General features: G+C 41.3%; 1 protein-coding gene across 13 annotated transcripts in view; it reads right to left on the bottom strand.

Annotated features, from left to right (window-relative positions):
- The window catches only part of MBTD1 (mbt domain containing 1), a 49,839-nt gene extending 30,659 nt beyond the window's left edge, over positions 1-19,180 (bottom strand). For 3 of the 13 annotated variants that reach the window (XM_059670564.1, XM_059670571.1, XM_059670573.1), the window contains exons 1-6: positions 19,046-19,175; positions 18,055-18,116; positions 14,168-14,265; positions 5,167-5,342; positions 2,552-2,691; positions 1,153-1,267 (exon numbers count right to left, since the gene is read on the bottom strand). In XM_059670564.1, coding sequence (XP_059526547.1) covers positions 1,153-1,267; positions 2,552-2,691; positions 5,167-5,320 — 409 coding nt within the window. In that variant the 5' untranslated portion in view covers positions 5,321-5,342; positions 14,168-14,265; positions 18,055-18,116; positions 19,046-19,175. Of the gene's footprint in view, positions 1-1,152; positions 1,268-1,688; positions 1,806-2,551; positions 2,692-5,166; positions 5,343-14,167; positions 14,266-14,622; positions 14,770-18,054; positions 18,117-18,759; positions 19,011-19,045 lie in introns of those variants that run through there. The other 10 variants (XM_059670570.1, XM_059670572.1, XM_059670565.1 and 7 more) reach the window with 9 other exon arrangements.
- Positions 19,181-19,432: the final 252 nt, after the last annotated feature.

The following is a 19,432-nucleotide window of genomic DNA, read 5'->3' as shown; positions in this document are numbered from 1 at the left end:
GCCATTTTTGCTAATTTTATGCGCAAATGGCAACGTTCAGTAAAATTACGATAACTTTAGTTTACGTATTTATACGTTACCCGCATTCTATCGCTAGTCTATAAAAAACGTATCCCGCGTCTATAAAATACGTGTCCCGCGCTCTACTACCAGTCAACGTAAAACGTATAAATACGTTTCCCACATACAATGTGTTAAAAAGGCTATTATTTTAAAATGTGAATTGATATAAAATTAATTTAGCACCTTTAAAGTTGTGTTTTTATGTAAAGATTAAAGAACTTCTCTAGATGAACACGAATTTTGGCATCAGTCACATTTGCAAACAAATAGCAGTTAAACTCTTTTACATACAACATATATTCCTCAGAAGTGAATTAAGAGCTCTCCAGTTATGAGAAGCCAAGAACAGCTGAGCAGGTGCTCATAACTAACATGGCTATGGCTACTTTTGTTTTTATTCCCACACAGTTCTTTTTTTTTTTTTTTTTTTTTAATATATTTTATTGATTTTTTACAGAGAGGAAGGGAGAGGGATAGAGAGTTAGAAACATCGATGAGAGAGAAACATCGACCAGCCACCTCCTGCACACCCCCTGCTGGGGATGTGCCCACAACCGAGGTACGTGCCCTTGACCGGAATCGAACCTGGGACCTTTCAGTCCGCAGGCCGACGCTCTAGCCACTGAGCCAAACCGGTTTGGCTCCCACACAGTTCTTACGTGAGCCTCAGGGCTAAGTCTATCCAGTATCTACCACCTAATAGTAGGGCTTTCATTACTTTACTCCTTATTTACCTCCCGGCCAGAGAATATCCTATTAGAATGGTCCTTTTCTCTTTTGACTTGCTTCTACCCAACCCCCCTGAAGCCTGCTAAATGTCCTATTTCTTTGCCAATTACCTTCACAATGCTCCCTACCACCCAAAGCACTGACAAACAGTACATAAAAAATACCACACCAGATAAAAACCATTAATATAAAGGACGCTGTCACAAGTATGGGACAAAACCGTCATCAGGAAGCCTAGTGTCATGTGCTAATAGGGCATAGAAATAGCTTAGTTTACTAGAAACCAAATTAGAATGTCACTAATTAAAACTAGATGAATCTATCAAATTATTTCACCTCTATTACATTCACTCACATTACCTGCTTTAGTCTTTGCTTGATTTTGCAAGGTAGCTTGATACTGAGCATATGCGGCTAGTTTAGCAACTAAAGGTTGTTTCTGAAGAACTTTTGCTTTCTTTGTTGGAGGCTTACCCTAAAACAAGAAGAGTTAAGTAAATAGGATTCTTTTCACCTCCCCCCCCATCAAAAACTAATTTGATTGCATACTACTCATTCTGCTTAAGTAAACATCGAGGGTTTAGAAAATTATTAAAGCAGAGGGAACATACAAGGAATTTTAACATGAGAAATGTATTCTTGAGTTCTGGCACAATGTAGGTATCTAATATGGGTAGCAGAGCTGGCATAGACAAAAATAGCAATATGCAAATTAATATGTTAATAAAAAATTACATCCCATAGATGTTAAAATATAGGCTGTGGTGGGTACTTGATTCTTTCTTTTACTAGATAAAACCAGTGGTTATTCACTCATGCAGGTTGCCAAGCATTGCTATTTATATGGTAAGAAAAGATAATTTAACGTTTAAAGAGTAAGTGACTGAGGTTTATACCTTTAGCGCTAACGCAAAAGATCAATGACAAAATGATCATGGGCCAAATTCACAGTGTGACAAACTGCCATCCATTTGGGTACAGACCAATGCTCAGGATCTTTAGGCACTGTCTTTCTGAAATATAGAAATACATCTAAGTGATGTATTTCCTTAATTTGGGGGACTTAAATAATCCTTTCAGTGCTATGTAATGATCACAGTAATAAATTAAAGGAGAATAAGAAAAATGTGATCACAAAAATAAAATGTATTACAAAAATCAGATATGCAATGCCTTTAAAACATTGTTTATATGCTACAATAGTAAATCTTAGACAAATGGTCAACTCTCCAGTTATTCTGTAGGTATTGATATACAGAGAAATATGATTTTCCTTCTATATCATGAATGTTTTCAAAAAGGTTAGTTGGATTAACGAAATACATTTGGGCAAGGTATCAAATGGGTTATCAAAAGTACAAAGCAAAAATGATGGGAAAATAAAACCAAAGGGAAATCATATCCCCTCAAATGCTGAAAGATTCTACCTTAATGTTAACTCAAAAGAAAACATGAGGGAAAATGACTTCGATTTCTGCATATAGAAAGGTATATATTATATTTATAATTATTTAGAAAAAGGGTTTTTTTTAACCCACTTATAAAATTCAGTTTATTCTGGATAATATGCCTTGTCTATTTATAATAGTTGTCAATTCTACAGATGGAACAAACATGGGAGCTATTTCCTAAAAATGTGGGGTGTAAAATGATAACTGACCAATGGGGCAGAGTGGAGTGCGGTGAATCACATCAAATGACAGATAAACAGTGAAAGCCATAGAAATAACAGATATAAAGAATAAGAAGGTTTCTGTACCGTTACCTGAAGTCTGGCCAAAATGCTTGCCTTCTTGGAATTAGACGAGTAACTTCTTGAACACGAAACACTGCAGAAACGCTTTGTTTTGGAGTAAAAAGCATCTCGCACACCAACCATCCCACACATTTCACAGGTAGCTAATAGACAAAATAAAAAGACTGGTGTCATGATCATATAATAAAATCAATTTTAATCTAACAGTTTAATAATTTCTCCAATTACCTAAAAGTTTTAATTTAAAAAGTTTCCTTCTCAAGGATAGAAAATTTCTTCTATCTGTTGCTATACAAATGGTAGAAGAGCCTAGACAAAAGTTAAAAGATTGGTATGATGCCATAGCTAGGAGTACTGAAGGTCTGACAGGCTCTAAAAAGGGTCAAAAGACACAAACAAATATAAGTCAGATTCAACTAACATTTCCTTAGTGCTCACCAGGTGCCAGGCATTTTCATCTACATTATGAGCTGCAGTGTTTGAAAGGATTATAAACAAAAGATGAAAGGTGTAACACAACTGAGGAATAATACAAAGTATTGTGTAAGCCTTTAAAATATTGCAGAGATTGATACCTAAAAAACCAATTCTTGGAAAAACGCAAAGGGCAAAAGAACTAATCTCTCCAGATATGTTCAGGGACAAGACAAAGGGATAGGGCCTGAGCTTGAGGTATATGCTCTATTATTAACTAAAAAGGGCAACAAAACTCTACTATTGTGCATCTTTTGTAAATTAGCTTAATGGACAATAACGTGAAGGGCAGAACAGAAAGAAGAAGGGTCACAAGAACTGAAGTTCAAAAAAGATAAACAGGAATATACCCAGGAGTGGAACTGCTTAGTTATATGGTTGTACTTTTCAATTTTTTTTTTTTTGAGAATTTGTCATACTGTGTTTCTTTTTTTCCTTTTTAAAGTTTCTTTTTAACTGATTTTAGAGAAAGAAGGAGAGGGAGTCAAAGGGAGAGGGAAGACAAGGAGGGATGGACGAGGAGAGAAAAGAAGAGGGAGAGGGTGAGAGAGAAACACTGATCAGTTGCTTACTGTAAGCACCCTGACTGGGGATTGAACCCACAACCCAGGCATGTGCCTGACCTAGAATCGAACCCATAACCTTTTAGATGTAAGGGACGACACTCCAACCAACTGAGCCTTTAGGCCAGGGCACAAGATGGCTGAATTTAGTAAGTAAAAGGTTACTGAAGAGCTTCAAAGTCTTATACCTTGGTTTAAAAAAAAGGTCAACCACAAAAGCACATGACTGGTTTAATTGGTTTATTTCATGTGGTACAGATCAAAGGGTTTTAGTTATCTGTAAATTCAGTATTAGTTTAAAAAAATGTTAAAGCAATTCTGTTGGCATGAATGGGAACATACTGTCCTGAAAAGAAGGGAGAAAAGACTGAACCCCCTTCTGCCCTAATCACACCACGTGACCAACCATTTGCCTGAGGTATTTTCCAGGATGTGGATCTTTCAATCCTAAATCCAGGACAGTCTTGGACAAATTGTTACCCTATTACTGTATAATCTAAAGTATCCCCAGAAACAAGCAAGCAGGATACTGAAGAATTAAATCCCTGTGCTACTATGAGAAATGGCTAGGGCAACTAGGGTTACTTAGTGTGCCCGAGACATGCTAGAACTATGTCACCGTACAAAAATTAGAATTATCTGTGTACCTTTAAAAAGCAACATTAAGCCTGGCTGGTGTTGCTCAGTGGTTTAGTGTCGATCCATAAACTAGGAGGTCACAGATCGATTCTTATCAGGGCATATGGCTGGGTTCTGGGCTTGATCCCCAGTAGGGGGTGTGCAGGAGGCAGCCGATCAATGATTTTCTCTCTCTCTCTCCTTATTTAAAAACCTTTAAAATCTCTCTGAAATCAATACGAAAAATATAAAAAAAATAAAAAGCAACATTAAGACCAAAAGATAGAAGTTAGAGCATAGATACTTTTGGTTTAATATAAAGAATATTCACTATATACCCAATCACTGGAAGTATTAAAACAGAAAACTTACAAGAAATTGTCATAGAGGAAAAGTCTCTTTCAAATCTATAAGTATTATCTTACACACTTTCAATCACATAAGATTTCATTATCTAATCTTAAAATTTAAGTCCACATTAAATTTCTCAACAGCCTTCTCTTTTCATTTTGTTTTACTTGCTTTCCACTGGAAGGTGGTTGGTAGACAAAGAGATCAAGCACAAACCCAATGATCTACTCTAGAACTATAAGTTTCTTCAAGCTGCCCTTTAAAAATTCTAAGGGAGGGAAATGACAGAAGATATGGAATCAAAACATAACCTTAAGCCGAAACCGGTTTGGCTCAGTGGATAGAGCGTCGGCCTGCGGACTGAAAGGTCCCAGGTTCGATTCCGGTCAAGGGCATGTACCTGGGTTGCGGGCACATCCCCAGTGGGAGATGTGCAGGAGGCAGCTGATCGATGTTTCTCTCTCATCGATGTTTCTGACTCTCTATCTCTCTCCCTTCCTCTCTGTAAAAAATTAATAAAATATATTAAAAAAAAAAAACAACAAAAAAAACAAACATAACCTTAAAACATAAAGTTGTATAGCAGGTGAAGGCTGAGGCATTCATACTCACCCATGCCAGATTTGCCATCTGGGTACGTGTAGACTTGTCCATTGTTTTTGATAATTGGGAGATTAGAAGGTAAAGGAGCAACTTCCTCTTCACTCTCCTCAGAGCTGGAGCTGCTACTTGTGTCCTCACTGCAGCTATCATAACCGTCAAACATCCCGAATGAGTCTCTTCTTTTCCTTTGGGATCATGAAAATGTTCAATCTTAAAAGTACAAGAAATTAGTAATACATGACACAGCACTTATATACACCCCTAAAAGACCTTAGTTCAAAATTTGGCAAATGGAATTTGAAAAGTGAAAACCTAGCCCTGAGAAATGGTAATTTTATTTTATAATGAAAAGCTAAACGTTTGTGTCAAAATGGAGTCCTCCACTTATCTGAGACACAAATTTATTAGCTACAATGTTGGCTAACAAGAATAACAATAATGATGGTAAGAACACTGACTGAATCAGAAACTCATCCTGTAATTCAAGTTTTGCCATAAACTAGGTGTGTTACTTCTCTATAAAAGAGATTACATCAGTTGATTTAAAAAAAATTGTGCTAAAATACACACAACAGATGATTTCTTAATTTGCGTTTCATCTCTAAAACTGCCGTTTAGACCAGTGGTCGGCAAACTCATTAGTCAACAGAACCAAATATCAACAGTACAACGATTGAAATTTCTTTTGAGAGCCAAATTTTCTAAACTTAAACTATATAGGTAGGTACATTGTTATTAACTTAATTTCCTAAGGCTTAGGAAGAGCCACACTCAAGGGGCCAAAGAGCCACATGTGGCTCGCAAGCCGCAGTTTGCCGACCACTGGTCTAGACAAGCAATTTCAACCAGTGTGCTGCAAGAATTTTTAAAACATGCAATATCTAACTATTTAGTCATTGACCTCTTTTTCCTTAGACTGTCAAATTAAAAAATGACAACAGCCAACACAACAACTGCCCAGTGTGTCTTGAACCATAAGTATATCTACACTAATAAAAGAGAAAAATGGTAATTGGCGTACGGCGATACCCTTTTCATTGGCTAATCAGGGCTATATGCAAATTAACTGCCAACTAAGATTGGCAGTTAACTGCCAACAAGATGGCGGCTAATTTGCATATGTAGGCACAATGCAGGGAGGTGAAAGGGAAAGCAGGAAGAAGCCCCCTGCCACTGACAGTGATCGGAAACCCAGGGGGGATCTAAGAGCTGGGGGGCAGGGCAAAGGCGGCCCTGGGGCCGCCTTTGCCCTGCCCCCCAGCCATGATCGGAGAATCAGGTGCCTTTGCCGCCCTGGCCAGTGATAGCAGGAAGTAGGGGTGAAGCCAGCGATGGGAGCTGGGCACGGTCGAAGCTGGCAGTCCCGGGAGCTAGGGGTCCCTTGCCTGGGCCTAAAGCGAAGCCCACGATCGCGGGGCCGCTGCAGCTGCGGGTCCCCGCTGCCCGGGCCGGACGCCTAGGCCAGAGGCGTTAGGCCTGGGCAGGGGTGGAGCCTGCAACCGCGGGGAGCTGGGGGTCCCCTGCCCAGGCCTGACACCTCTGCCGGAGGCCTCAGGCCTGGTCAAGGGGCCGATCCGGTGATTGGTGATTGGAGGGTGATGAGGGTCAACTCATCTGGCCGAGGCGTCAGGCCTGGGCAAGGGGCAGAGCCAGCAATCGGAGGGGTCTGGGGGTCCCCTGCCCAGGTCTGACACCTGGGCCAGAGGCATCAGGCCTGGGCTGGGGGCAGAACCAGTGATGGGGTGAAATGAGGGTCCCCTGCCCAGGCCTGATGCCTCTGGCCCAGGCTGGGCAAGGGGCTGATCCTGCGATTGGAAGGTGATGGGGGTCAACGCCTGAGGGCTCCCAGTATGTGAGAGGGGGCAGGCTGGGCTGAGGGACACTCCCCCCCCCCCCACACACACACCCAGTGCACGAATTTCGTGCACCGGGCCCCTAGTATGTGATATAATAGAGTAGCATCTTATTGGTAACATTACACAATAAGGTTGCATCTGATTGGTTAATTCTTGGCACCAGAAATTCTTATATAGAAGTATAGGCACCTGATTCTTTTAAAAGCCACTTTGGAGCCCTGCCTGGGTAGCAGACTTGGTTAGAGTGTCAGCTCAGTACGCCAAGGTTGTGGGTTCAATCCCCAGTCAGGGAACATACAAGAATCAACCAATGAATGCATAAGTAAGAAATTGATATTTCTCTCTCTCAAATTAATACATAAAATGTCACTATGGAGCAAAAAGGGTAGGTAATTACTATTTTTTTCTTGAGCAGGTCTCAACAGGTTTAAAATACTCAGTAAACCATGTTGTAAATAGATGTGCAGCCTTCCAGGCTTTGTTGTTCCACTTATAGTCAGAATAGGTTTCACATAATTCTTAAGGGCCCTAGGGTTTTCAGAATGGTAAATGAGCACTGGCTTCAATTTTCACCATCTGTATTCGACCCTACCAGAGAGTCAGCCTGCCTTTGAAGCTAGGCAGTGACTTTTCTTCTCTAGCTATGGAAGTCCTAAATGGCATCTCCTTCCAATATAAGGCTGTTTCCACTGAAAATCTGTTGTTTAGTGTAGCCATCTTCATTGTTGTAGCTAGGTCTTCTGCACAGCTTGTTGCAGCTTTTACATCGGCACTTTGCTGTTTCATCCTGCACTTGTTTTGGAGATGGCTTCTTTCCTTAAACCTTATGAACCAACATTTGCTAGCTTCTAACTTCTGCAGTGTCCCCACCACTCTCAGCCTTCCTACACTGCGAGAGTTAGGGCCTTGCTTTAGATTAGGTTTTGGCTTAAAGGAAGGTTGTACTTGGTTTGATCTTCTATCCAGACCACTAAAATTTGCCTGCCTCCTGCACACTCCCTACTGGGTATGTGCCTGCAACCAAGGTACATGCCCTTGACTGAAATCAGACCTGGGTCCGATTGAACCTTGAGTCCTCAAGAGGCCTAGCTTTTTACAAAAATATATTTTTTATTGATTTCAGAGAGGAAGGGAGAGGGATAGAGAGATAGAAACATCAATGACGAGAATCATTGGTCAGCTGGCTCCAGCATGCTCCACACTGGGGATCGATCACACAACTCAGGCATGTGCCCTGATGGGGAATCAAACCTTAACCTCCTGGTTCATAGGTCGATGTTCAGTCACTGAGCCATGCCAGTGGGGCAAGAGGCCTAGCTTTTGACATGCCCTTCTCAGTAAGCTTAATCATTTCTAGATTTTGAGTGAGAGGTGTGCACCTCTTCTTTTCACTTGAATACTTAGAGGCCATTATAGGGTTATTGACTGGCCTAATTTCAATATTGTTGTCTCAGACTAAGGAGGCCCAGGGCAGGAAGATGGGGAATGACCCATCAGAACACACACAATATTTATCAATTAAGTTTGCTGTCTGGCATAGGTGTGGTTGCTGGCTCCCTAAAGCAATTACAATGGTAATGTCAAAGATCACTAATCACAGATCACAATAAATAGTAAAAACGTTTGCCCTAGCTGGTTTGGCTTAATGGATAGAGCATCAGCCTGCAGACTGAAGGGCCCCAGGTTCTATTTCAGTTGAGGCACATGCCCGGGTTGTGGGCTCGATCCCCAGTAGGGGGAGTGCAGGTGGCAGCCAATCAGTGATTCTCTCTCTTCATTGATGTTTCTCCCTCTCTGAATTCAATAAAAATATGTATTTAAAAAATAATGAAAAAGTTTGAAATGTTACAAGAATTACCAAAATGTGACACAGAGACACAAAATGAGCAAGTTCTATTGGAAAAATGGTTCTAATAAGCTTGCTCAGTGTAGGGTTGCCACAAACACTCAAAATGCAGTATCTATGAAGCACAATAGAGCAGAGTGCAATAACAAGGTACACCTGTATCTTTTGCAGTACACTAGGTATCTTTTTGTTACCTAACCTTTTCTTTGTTTCAGATGAAACCCTCTGAATCACTCCTAATAAACTATACGCATTAACCTCATTCTAGTTTCCCCCTGTTCTGTTCCCTTTCTCTCAGGTAATTTATTGATTGCATTCTTTTGTCAGAACAGGTAACATTTAGGTACTACTCTAGTTATGTCCCTACTCTTGATTTTAATCTTAGTTCAAAAAGATAAACAAAACTCCTTTTTTGCTGCATCTATGGTGAGGATAAGACCATTCTCAGCAATCAGACTGTCAACATTCCAGAAAATGTTGACCTCACTCTGAATTCAGGGATGCAGTTATTGTGAAGGTCAATGTAGAACTCGGTCTCCTTGGAAGAAAAAAGAGGGTTGACCAGTAGTGGGGAACTAGAAATGAACTGGCTCCTGTTCACACTATCTGCAGTCATGTACAGAATGTGATGATCAAGGATGTTACATTGGTGTTAGAAGATGAGGTCTGTGTACGCTCACTTCCCCATTAATGTAAATATTCAGGCAAATGGTTCTCTGTTGAAACCCAAAATTTCTTGGGCTAAAAAACAAAACAAAATACATGAAGTATTCACTGTCAATCTTTTTGCAGAAAATTTCCCAAACACCTCTTCCTAATGAAATTGAGCCCTTAAATTTCTTCAGGAAAGGCTAGTGAGTACAGTATTCCCCGAGTTTTGGCATAGTCAAAATTGTTTTTCTATAGTCTTGACATTTGAAGGACAGTTGACTGAATATAAAATCATTGGTTAGCATTTCCTTTCCTCATGTTGCTCTACTGTTGAGTTTATCTTCTGATATGAACTTTTGATGTTCAGATTCAGATCTTTTATTTCCAGAGTTTTCTTTGATGATAGCTTTAAATATTATATTTTTCCTTATTAGGGACAATAATTACACACATTAGATTTAAAATATTTTTATTGATTTCAGAGAGGAAGGGAGAGGGAGAGATAGAAACATCAATGATGAGGGTGAATCATTGATCGGTTGCCTCCTGCATGCCCTACACTGGGGATCGAGCCCACAACCCAGGCATGCGCCCTGACTGGGAATTGAACTGTGACCTCCTGATTTATAAGTTGACGCCCAACTACCAAATCACACTGGCCAGGCCACAGTAGGCTTTTTTAGATCCATCTTCCATTTAACTGTCAAATAACAAAAAAAAAATGAATCTCATTTTCTGGATTGTTTTCCTGCTTTTCTTCAATGTATTTTATTACATTCACATTGGAATCTATTGTTCAGTGGGAACTTTATTATAACTGAAGTCTTCATTTCTGACTTTTTTCATCTTTTTTCCTTCACTTTTTGAGTTTGATCTACTCTAACTTGATTTCTTCCTATTGTTCGTTCCTTTCTTTATACTTTTATATTTCTGATTCAAGGTGTTGCTCCCCTTTCCCACCTCCCCCATCAATTGAAATGCTTTGATTCATACTGTTTGTTTCTTAGAGCAGTTCTGTATGGAGATGGTCCACTCTTTTCTCTTTCGATTCATTTCATGGTCAGAGTTCCTAGTCCATGAATACATCTTAAGTTTACTTTCTCTTTCTTTTCCTGAAGCATCATTAATTTTTTTCCTCTTTTCTTTCTCTTCACTACCATTTCTCCAAGTCTCCGTATCTTCACCCCTTCCCTATGAAGCAATGCTTATAATTTAAGGCTATCCATTTCAGTAGATTATTTTCAAGTTCTTCTCTGTGGTTAGAACTAAAAACTATCAAATTTCAAACCTGTATTCAGTATTTTGGAACTTAGTGTTGGAATTTTTCTCTTGGAAGTGATATTTTGTGCTTCATCTAAATCTTCTGTGCCCGTAAACTTTTTTAGTGAACCCGTTAAGCTTTCCCTCACCCACTCTTCACATCCACAGTAAAGAGCAGAAGGAGCTCTTAGAATCTGATTTATTTCTCTACTTATAGGTAATCTGAAGGTTGTGTTAAACTGTTTCTTAATAATACTGAAGGCACAGGTAGTGTTTGATTTATATGTGCTCCTTGTTGGTTTTATAGGTTTGTAGAAAAGTGGGTGGGAAAATTGGATCAGGCTAGACCTAGAAGTCTACACATGCATATTTAAGTAGTATATTAGAATATATTATTTTAGAAATACTGCTTTTGTCACTTTCTGAAATACTTCACCTGTCATTAGATTCACTTTTTGTATCACCTAACAGTTTTCCAGAGTAAGTCTTCTTCATTTTTATCTCATTTGGTTCAGAAACACAGTTTGCCCTATAGGGGTTTATTTGTAAATCAACACTAATAAAAGAGAAAAATGGTAATTGGCGTACGAGCTACCCTTTTCATTGGCTAATCAGGGCTATATGCAAATTAACTGCCAACTAAGATTGGCAGTTAACTGCCAACTAAGATTGGCAGTTAACTGCCAACAAGATGGCGGTTAATTTGCATATGTAGGCACAATGCAGGGAGGCGAAAGGGAAAGCAGGAAGAAGCCCCCTGCCACTGACAGTGATCGGAAACCCAGCGGGGAGCTAAGAGCTGGGGGGCAGGGCAAAGGCGGCCCTGGGGCCGCCTTTGCCCTGCCCCCCAGCCATGATCGGAGAATCAGGTGCCTTTGCCGCCCTGGCCAGTGATAGCAGGAAGTAGGGGTGGAGCCAGCGATGGGAGCTGGGCACGGTCGAAGCTGGCAGTCCCGGGAGCTAGGGGTCCCTTGCCTGGGCCTAAAGCAAAGCCCATGATCGTGGGGCCGCTGTAGCTGCGGGTCCCTGCTGCCCGGGCCGGACGCCACAGCCAGAGGCATCCTGCAGGGGCAGGGACGGAGCCCGCATGATCACGGCTTCCCCCTGCTGCCACTGCAGGTCCCCGCTGCCTGGGCCGGACGCCTAGGCCAGAGGCATCAGGCCTGGGCAAGGGGCCAATCCTGCGATTGGAGGGTGATGGGGGTCAACGCCTGAGGGCTCCCAGTATGTGAGAGGGGGCAGGCTGGGCTGAGGGACACTCCCCCCCCCACACACCCAGTGCACGAATTTCGTGCACTGGGCCCCTAGTTTCATAATAACATCTTACAGGATTACTTTTTATGGTGATTTGCAAAGGTCTCATAATTATTAATACAGTTAACATTTATAGGATACTTAGTGTTAGGCACAGTCTAAGCACTTAATGTGTAGTGATATATTTAACCTTTATAAGTACTATTACTCCCATTTTATAGATGAGGAAGTAGAGGCTCAAATAGACTAAGCAATTTGGCCAAGGCCATACAGCTAAAATGAACACTAATAATATGAGTCAGAGGAATGATCTTAAATCTGGGTTAAATTTTAACTGCTCTTCTCTTTTTTCTTAATTATGGTTCTGTTATTTAACATCTGCATGCTTAGAAAACAAGGATCAAATAAAACTGAAAACTTGTGTTAAGTGACTAAGTCCTTGAATATAAGGTGATGGGATGACTGTAGGTGGGGAAACCTCACCTACTTTTGAGCATATATGGTAACTCTTCACCCAACACAGTGGAAGTAAAAAGAGAATATCTAAAATTCATGAACTGAGTAATATAAACCTAATATTTAGAATAATGGAGGTAAATACTAGATAAAAAAGCTAAATGAATTAAAAGTAGTTGGTCTCAAGAGAGCTGAATTGGGAAAAGGATTGCTGCAATTGATATTTTTTTGGCAGCACTTTTATCACTGTTTAATATTGTACTATTAAGTGCATGACTTTTACAAATATAAATGTTAATTTTTATAAAGTATAAACTACATTTTGAAAATTCATGAAACTAATAAAATTTGAGAGACATCTAGCATTGGCAAATTTATGTAGGAAGGCAAATTTATGCCATCTTTTTGGAACGCAACCTGACATTATTTATGAAAACCTTTTGACCATGTAATTCCACTTTCACAAATCTGCCTTCAGGACACAAAAATCTATGTGGAAAGGTTTCTTGCAGCAATACTGCAATAATTAAAAAACTCGCCATCATTAGGAGAATGATTAGCAATAGGTAAAAGTGAAAAACATAAACTGCAAGTGATGAACAGCACAACTCACTTTATATATGCTGGTGTATGCAGAGATTGCTTGTTTATATATGGATTTTAGAAAGACACTAGAAGGAAAAGCTAAACTCTTACCAGGGTGAGAATGGGATGGGAGAATGATTTAAACATTTTTATATTTTTCATTTTCTTTTTTTAAACAGAAAAAAGTAAACATAAGCTTTCATAGTGGCAAAATGTGAGGAGTCACAAATCAGTTGAATTTCATTTTCCTACTATAACTGTCACCCTGATGAACTTTCCTCCCTATAACATCTACAAAGTAATTAAAAGATATAGCCACTAACTTGTTGGATAATCAAACAAAAGTTCCAATGAAAGTCTAAAGGTTTCTAGGAGAAATTTTACAGAAAAGATTTGAGATTCTAAATGTATAAATATGCAAACAATAATAGTATAATTTCGATATGAATAAACTCATTAACAGTTAACATCTATTACCCAAACTAGTAGCGTGGCCCACATAATTTTCAAAGTTTTATATTTTGTCTTAAGTCGTTAAATTTGAAAATTTTATGTGTGAACTTACAAAATTCAAAATAAAAATTAATAGATATGCTATAATGACTGGACTCAGTAGAAGTTAAAGAGCTATTTAGCTCTTATGGTCTCTTCCCCATTCCACCATTAAGATGAAAAGCACAGTCCAGCATAGTGATACAATTCACCAGCCTAAACAGATATGTCTTCATTCTTTCTAAGCTCACTATTAGTAGGAAAATAAATGGTAAGGATTTGGGATTATTGAGATTTTGTTTCCCACAAGTTCAATGTGAAATAAACTCAGGTTAATGATATAATCAGGAGGAAATGGAAATTAATATCCTGAATAACCTACCTAGAGAAAGTGAAAAGTGCCCAGGGAATGACAGGAGAGGTCAATATATTACATAACTATACTCTAAGACTTAAAGTAACAGTGAGCAAAAGGAAGCTACTCCTTGATCTACAAGAAATACAAATTTCTACTTCTTTGGTTTCCGGTTCTATCACTTATGACTTTGGATATTAACAATAACTTGGGTCTCAGTTTCCGTCTCTTCAAAATAAGGAAAATACCACTTACCACACAGAAAGGATGTATGATAAAATAAATAATTCACATGAATGGACTTTCAGTTCTTCAGAAGAAAGCTATGAATCCTTAAGTATGAACCTGAAAAGCTATTAAAAATAAGACAACCATGTCAAAATTAAGTCTGAAACATAGTAGCCTAGAGGGTCTTTAAGATCATTATTAGCTATCAATTTACCCAAATGACAGAATTCATACTAAAGCTGTAGTGCAAATGCAGTCTGAGTGATCGAACGATATCATTTATTAGTATGTTAATATAGCGAAAACAAGTTAAACAGGTTATTCAGCATCATGCTGGCTAGATATAACCTAAAAATACTAATGTAAACTAATGGTATTCTCTTAGTGCTTATCTTTTAAAAACATATTTGGAGCTAGTTGCTCAAAAGATATATAATCACTAAGCAGTAATAACTATGGGTAATTAGTAATGAAACAATCACCCTGGCTCAGTTGGTTGAGCATTGTCCTGTGCACCAAAGGGTCACCTGTTTGATTCCCGGTCAGGGCACATAACCAGGTTGGCGGGTTCAATCCTGGATCGGGGCGAATACAGGAGGTAACAGATCGATGTTTCTTGTTTTCACATCGATGTTTGTTTCCCTCCCTCCCTCCCTTTTCCTCTCTCTCTCTCTCTCTCTCTCTAAAAAAAAAAAAAAGGAAGATAAAAAGAAAGGTTAAACACCTATGGGGACACAGGTTATTTTTCTGGTGTATAAAATAATCTGAAACTAACTAAAGTTTTGAAACCTAAAATTAAAGTAGCAGGTGGTATTAACCAAAGCTTATTGAGCAATAGATACAAATCATTATGCTAAGCACCAGAAATACAAAAAAGTGTTAGGGTTAGTATGTCCTAGGACTAGACGGCAAAACTATGGCCAAATAGTGGGGAAGACAAGAAATTACTGTATTAATTAAGAAATACTGTATACAACCGGTTCTTTAAGAATGAAGTAGGAATTGGGTAACACAGTGAAAAGGGACAAAGAAAAAGGAATCCTGGAAAGATAACACTTAAATTATCATTTATAGCAGCTTACATTTTCTTATACAATGGTCACATCTGATTAGAAATTTACAGAAACCTTAGGAGGGAGGGAGGCAGATTTCAGCCCATATTTTAGATGAGAAAAATGAAGCTCAAGAGGTTAGGGAACTTGCCTAAGATCACAGGGCAGGAGGTGGCAGAGCTAAAACCAGGCCAGTTTGCCAACTCTGCCCAGAGCTCATTTCTACTATGCTAAGTTATCAATAACCCCACTACAAGCCTACTGAATGATAACATCCAGGAGAGAGGTTTTGTATTTTTACAAGAAATCTACAGTAAGAGATGATTCTAGTGATTAGCTGAGCTTGGGAAATACTGTTGCATATCTATATGTCCAATATGGCATAGATGCAGCTATTTAAATGTACACGGATCACATCAATGAAGTCGGGGAAAAAACAATCGGGTTCCTCAGTTGCATTACCTACCCTAAGTGCTCAATAGCCACACGTGGCTAGTGACTACTATACTGGACAGCACCGCTATAGGGCATTTCCATTACTGCAGAAAGTTCTATGGGATGATGGGGGTTCTACACCAACCCTTTAACTGAGGATAAGAAAACAGGCACATGAAGCTAGTTAGTGGCAGAATTGAAATTCTAACCTATTCTGCCAATTCCCCTCTTATTATATAATTTCATCTCACCTCAAATTCAGGATTTATTCAAATATAATTATTTTCTTTCCACTCTTATGGATCCAGCAAAGCAAGAAAACTCTAAATTTGTGGGGGAAAAGTTCTAAATAAAAGGTTCATTTTTTTTAAAAAAAAATCAAAAAAATTAAATCTAAACCAGCTGCAATTACTGTATTAAATTAAAAGGAATCTTAGTTAAGAATATCCTAGTGTTAGGAGGCATATCCTAGCTTGTTTGAACTATTTTAAGTCTTTCCTCTGCTAGTGTCATAATGTTTTTATCTTTAACTAATGATACATTTCATGACTCACCTTTAAATTATAAATGTGAAATGGTTAAATCTTATTTAGCAAACAGTTTAAAGATGAAAGAGAAACAAGTGGCAACCAAAAAACTTGTCTAATTTTAGAATGTGGCCATTCAAACCACTGAACTCTTGTGGCTTATAGTAATTCAGTGGTTTAGTATTTATGCCTTAAAACATTGTTTTCACTTCTAAGCATAATTTTACCTTTTGACTACTAGGTCATGTTTTAACAAGTTTTAGCTTCCAATGTAACTGAGGAACTAGAAGCACCTGAACATCTAGGAAGGTTTGGACACTAATTAAGTGAACATATAACCAGCCATAAAATACAGCAATGTCTCCTTTAAAATAAAACCAGTTGTTCCTGTCTAGTATGTTTAGAATGCAAATGTCTCCAAAGTTAGTCAACTTAAGTCATGACAGTTCATGTTTAAAGCAAGCAGGAAATAACTTGGAGCTCCATATTACTGTGTCTGAAACTTTAAAGACAGAATTATACAACTCTATTAATTTTTTTTCCTATCCAGTATTTATTGCCATGTTAAATTCCAGTGACTAAATTTAGAAATACTATATGTGAAAGTTTGTAGAAAATTAAAAATTAAATGGTTAAAAAACATGACCCAAATAAGATACTTATGAACCCATACTTAAATTTAAGACCGTTTTTGCCATAATTTACAAGGCATCCAGAAGCCTGGGTTGGGGTTCTATATAAATAGAAGCAATTTGTTATTCCGAGGAGGTGGTGAAAAAGACAGCTATTTTCTTTCTAAACACTCTTTGGTGTTGAGGTAAACACATGAAAAAAACACCACACAGTCTAAGCACACGAGAGCAGAGCAACAGTCTCGAAGACATTTTAAAAAGGGGAGAGAAAACACGGTGTTCTAACATTTTAAACGGGCCTGGGAGTTTAAGATGGCTTTTAGACCAGATTCATGACTTCTACAGTTTATCTGTTATGTCTTAACTCCCACTTCACCATATTAGGAAGATTCTGAAGCCAACAAAACTACTTTTGGTGGCAGCATATAGCTCACCAAGTGAAGGCGAACATTAGAAAAAGGCCCAGGGACAGGCCATAGTAGGAACTGAACTCTCTACTAGCAAGTGCTCAATGCTGGCTCCTGACACTGCAAGGAGCATGAAACACACTGCAAACTCGAGGCAATTATTAGAGTGTTGCCAAAGTCTCAAATCTCATCAAAGAGTTGGGGGGGAAAACAGAGAGGGCCATGAAAGCGTTGCGTAGGAGGGGCCCTGAGAAGCAAGACCAGCTGGAAAGGAACACAGGCCAACAAGGGCGAGGGATGGGGGTCTTCCGACCATCCCTCCGCCAGGAGGAGCTTCACAGCTCCCCTCCTGCCCCCAGGAGGCAATTTCAGGCATCCTTAAGGGAAGTGGTTTAGGTAACAAAGCCAAGGTGCTCATACAGAGGATGCTGAACTTTCTAACTTCTCAAGGATGCGCTATTGAGGGACAACAGCCCGAACCGCCCAGGCCGCAATCCCCAAGCTTCCCACAGAAAAGCACCCATCATTCTCGGACAGACCAGCACCTTTGAAACCGACCCAGCAAAACTCTTCAGCGGGCCCTCCCCATGCCCCCAGCCCTCCTCTCTCCACCTCCCTGCCGCTCCTTCCTGGAGCACAAAGCACAGGCCAGGGAGCGGTGGGTGAGGAGGATGTGAGAGGAAATTTGAGAAGTAAAAAAAGGGAGCAACCTAACCAGGACATGCATGAGACTCTAGGGTCTGTTAAGGGCAGGAAAATAAGTAGAACTACTGAAAACACACACACAAAAACCCGGAGCGGGCTTTCCTGGGCAGCAGGGACCGTGTGTGCAGGGGCTGAAGCCGAGGGCGGACTACCTACCACTTGTCAGAGGCTGCAGAGGGGGCGGCGGCTTGGGGTGACCTCTAACGTCCCTGCCGACTCTGAAACGTGAGGATTTTCACTTCACAAAAGAGAACGCAAAGGTCCTAGAGGCCAGCCCACCACTCAGAACCCTTTTTATTTTAAACGAACGCAGCCGGGCGGCTGCTTCCCCGACACCACTCCCACCTCGCCCTCCCACACGTGCCCACCCCGCCCCCTTTCAACATCCACCTCCACGTGCAAAATGCCTCGCGGCACCGGCCCCGAGGCGGCGGGAGGCTCCGTCCCGGGCGCAGCCCCGCCGCCACGGCCCCCTCGGGGAAGCGAGGACGCCTCTCGCCCACCCGGGCGGCTCAACAAAGTGGAAGTCACACATCTCGCCTCCCCCCTCCACCAGCCCGAGCCGAAGGGGGGAGGGGACGGGACGCAGAGAAAACTTTCTCCTCAATGTTTTCTTCCAGAGAGTGCAGAGAGAGCGCATAGAGAGAGAACCCCAACGGATCCGGGGCTGGGGAGGTGGGGGGAGGGGAACCCCCCCGGATCGTTTAACGGCCGGGAGGGGGAGGGGAGCTCCGGGGGCGTGGGATGGAGGAGCAGGCCTGGGAGCGGGGTCAAACAGCTGCGGGGGCTCCTGGGGTCGGGGAGCTGCAGGCGTCCCCCCCTCGCCTGGCACACAAAGCGGCTGCCGCGCTCGGCTCTCACCAGATCCTTTGTGTTTTCCATCAGGGCCTCATGGGTCGGGGTGGTCCGTGTTCCCCAGGCCCGCGGCGCCCCCTCCCCGAGCTGGGGGGCAGGCACCTCTCCCCGGGGCAACGGCGACTCCAGGGGTGCCCCGGCTGGGCCCAGACCCGTGGCGGCTGCGGCAGCCCCCGGATTTCCCCCCTTTAACTAGGGTGGCCCCAGGATATCAACAACATTAGCATAGCCCTCCCTCCCCAGCGCGCCTGCGCCGTGACCCGCGCCCCGATTGGCCCACTTCCCTACATACCCTCCTCGCTCGCGTCCAGCGTGGGACCCTCGGCAGGCTCCGTACTCCAAGGGCCGTACCAAGACGGAGGGGTGGAAAATACAGTAGGGGCTCACGTTAAGTGGCGCGGCTAAAAAGTCAGGAGGAAGAGGAAACGTTTCATGCCGTCATCTGAGTTCACAATCTGGCTTCCTCGTGCTCCTTTCAATCAGTGGCCGCTGCTAAGTTGTGTCGGAAAAAAATTTTCCACTCCAGTCACGCCGCCTCCCCCTCCACCCGGAAGATTGTTCCTCCCCGAGGAACTCCCACACGGGAGGGGCTCGTGCGGGGAGTGGGCGTTACGTCGGGCGAGAGTGGTGGTCACGTGCTAGCCGGCTGCGCATGCTCCTTCCGGCCCCCGGGGGCCGC

This window comes from Myotis daubentonii, chromosome 16, assembly GCF_963259705.1.
Source record: "Myotis daubentonii chromosome 16, mMyoDau2.1, whole genome shotgun sequence".
Classification (NCBI taxonomy): domain Eukaryota; kingdom Metazoa; phylum Chordata; class Mammalia; order Chiroptera; family Vespertilionidae; genus Myotis; species Myotis daubentonii.
Note: the sequence above shows the minus strand (reverse complement) of the source record. Positions and strands in the feature narration are given on the sequence as shown.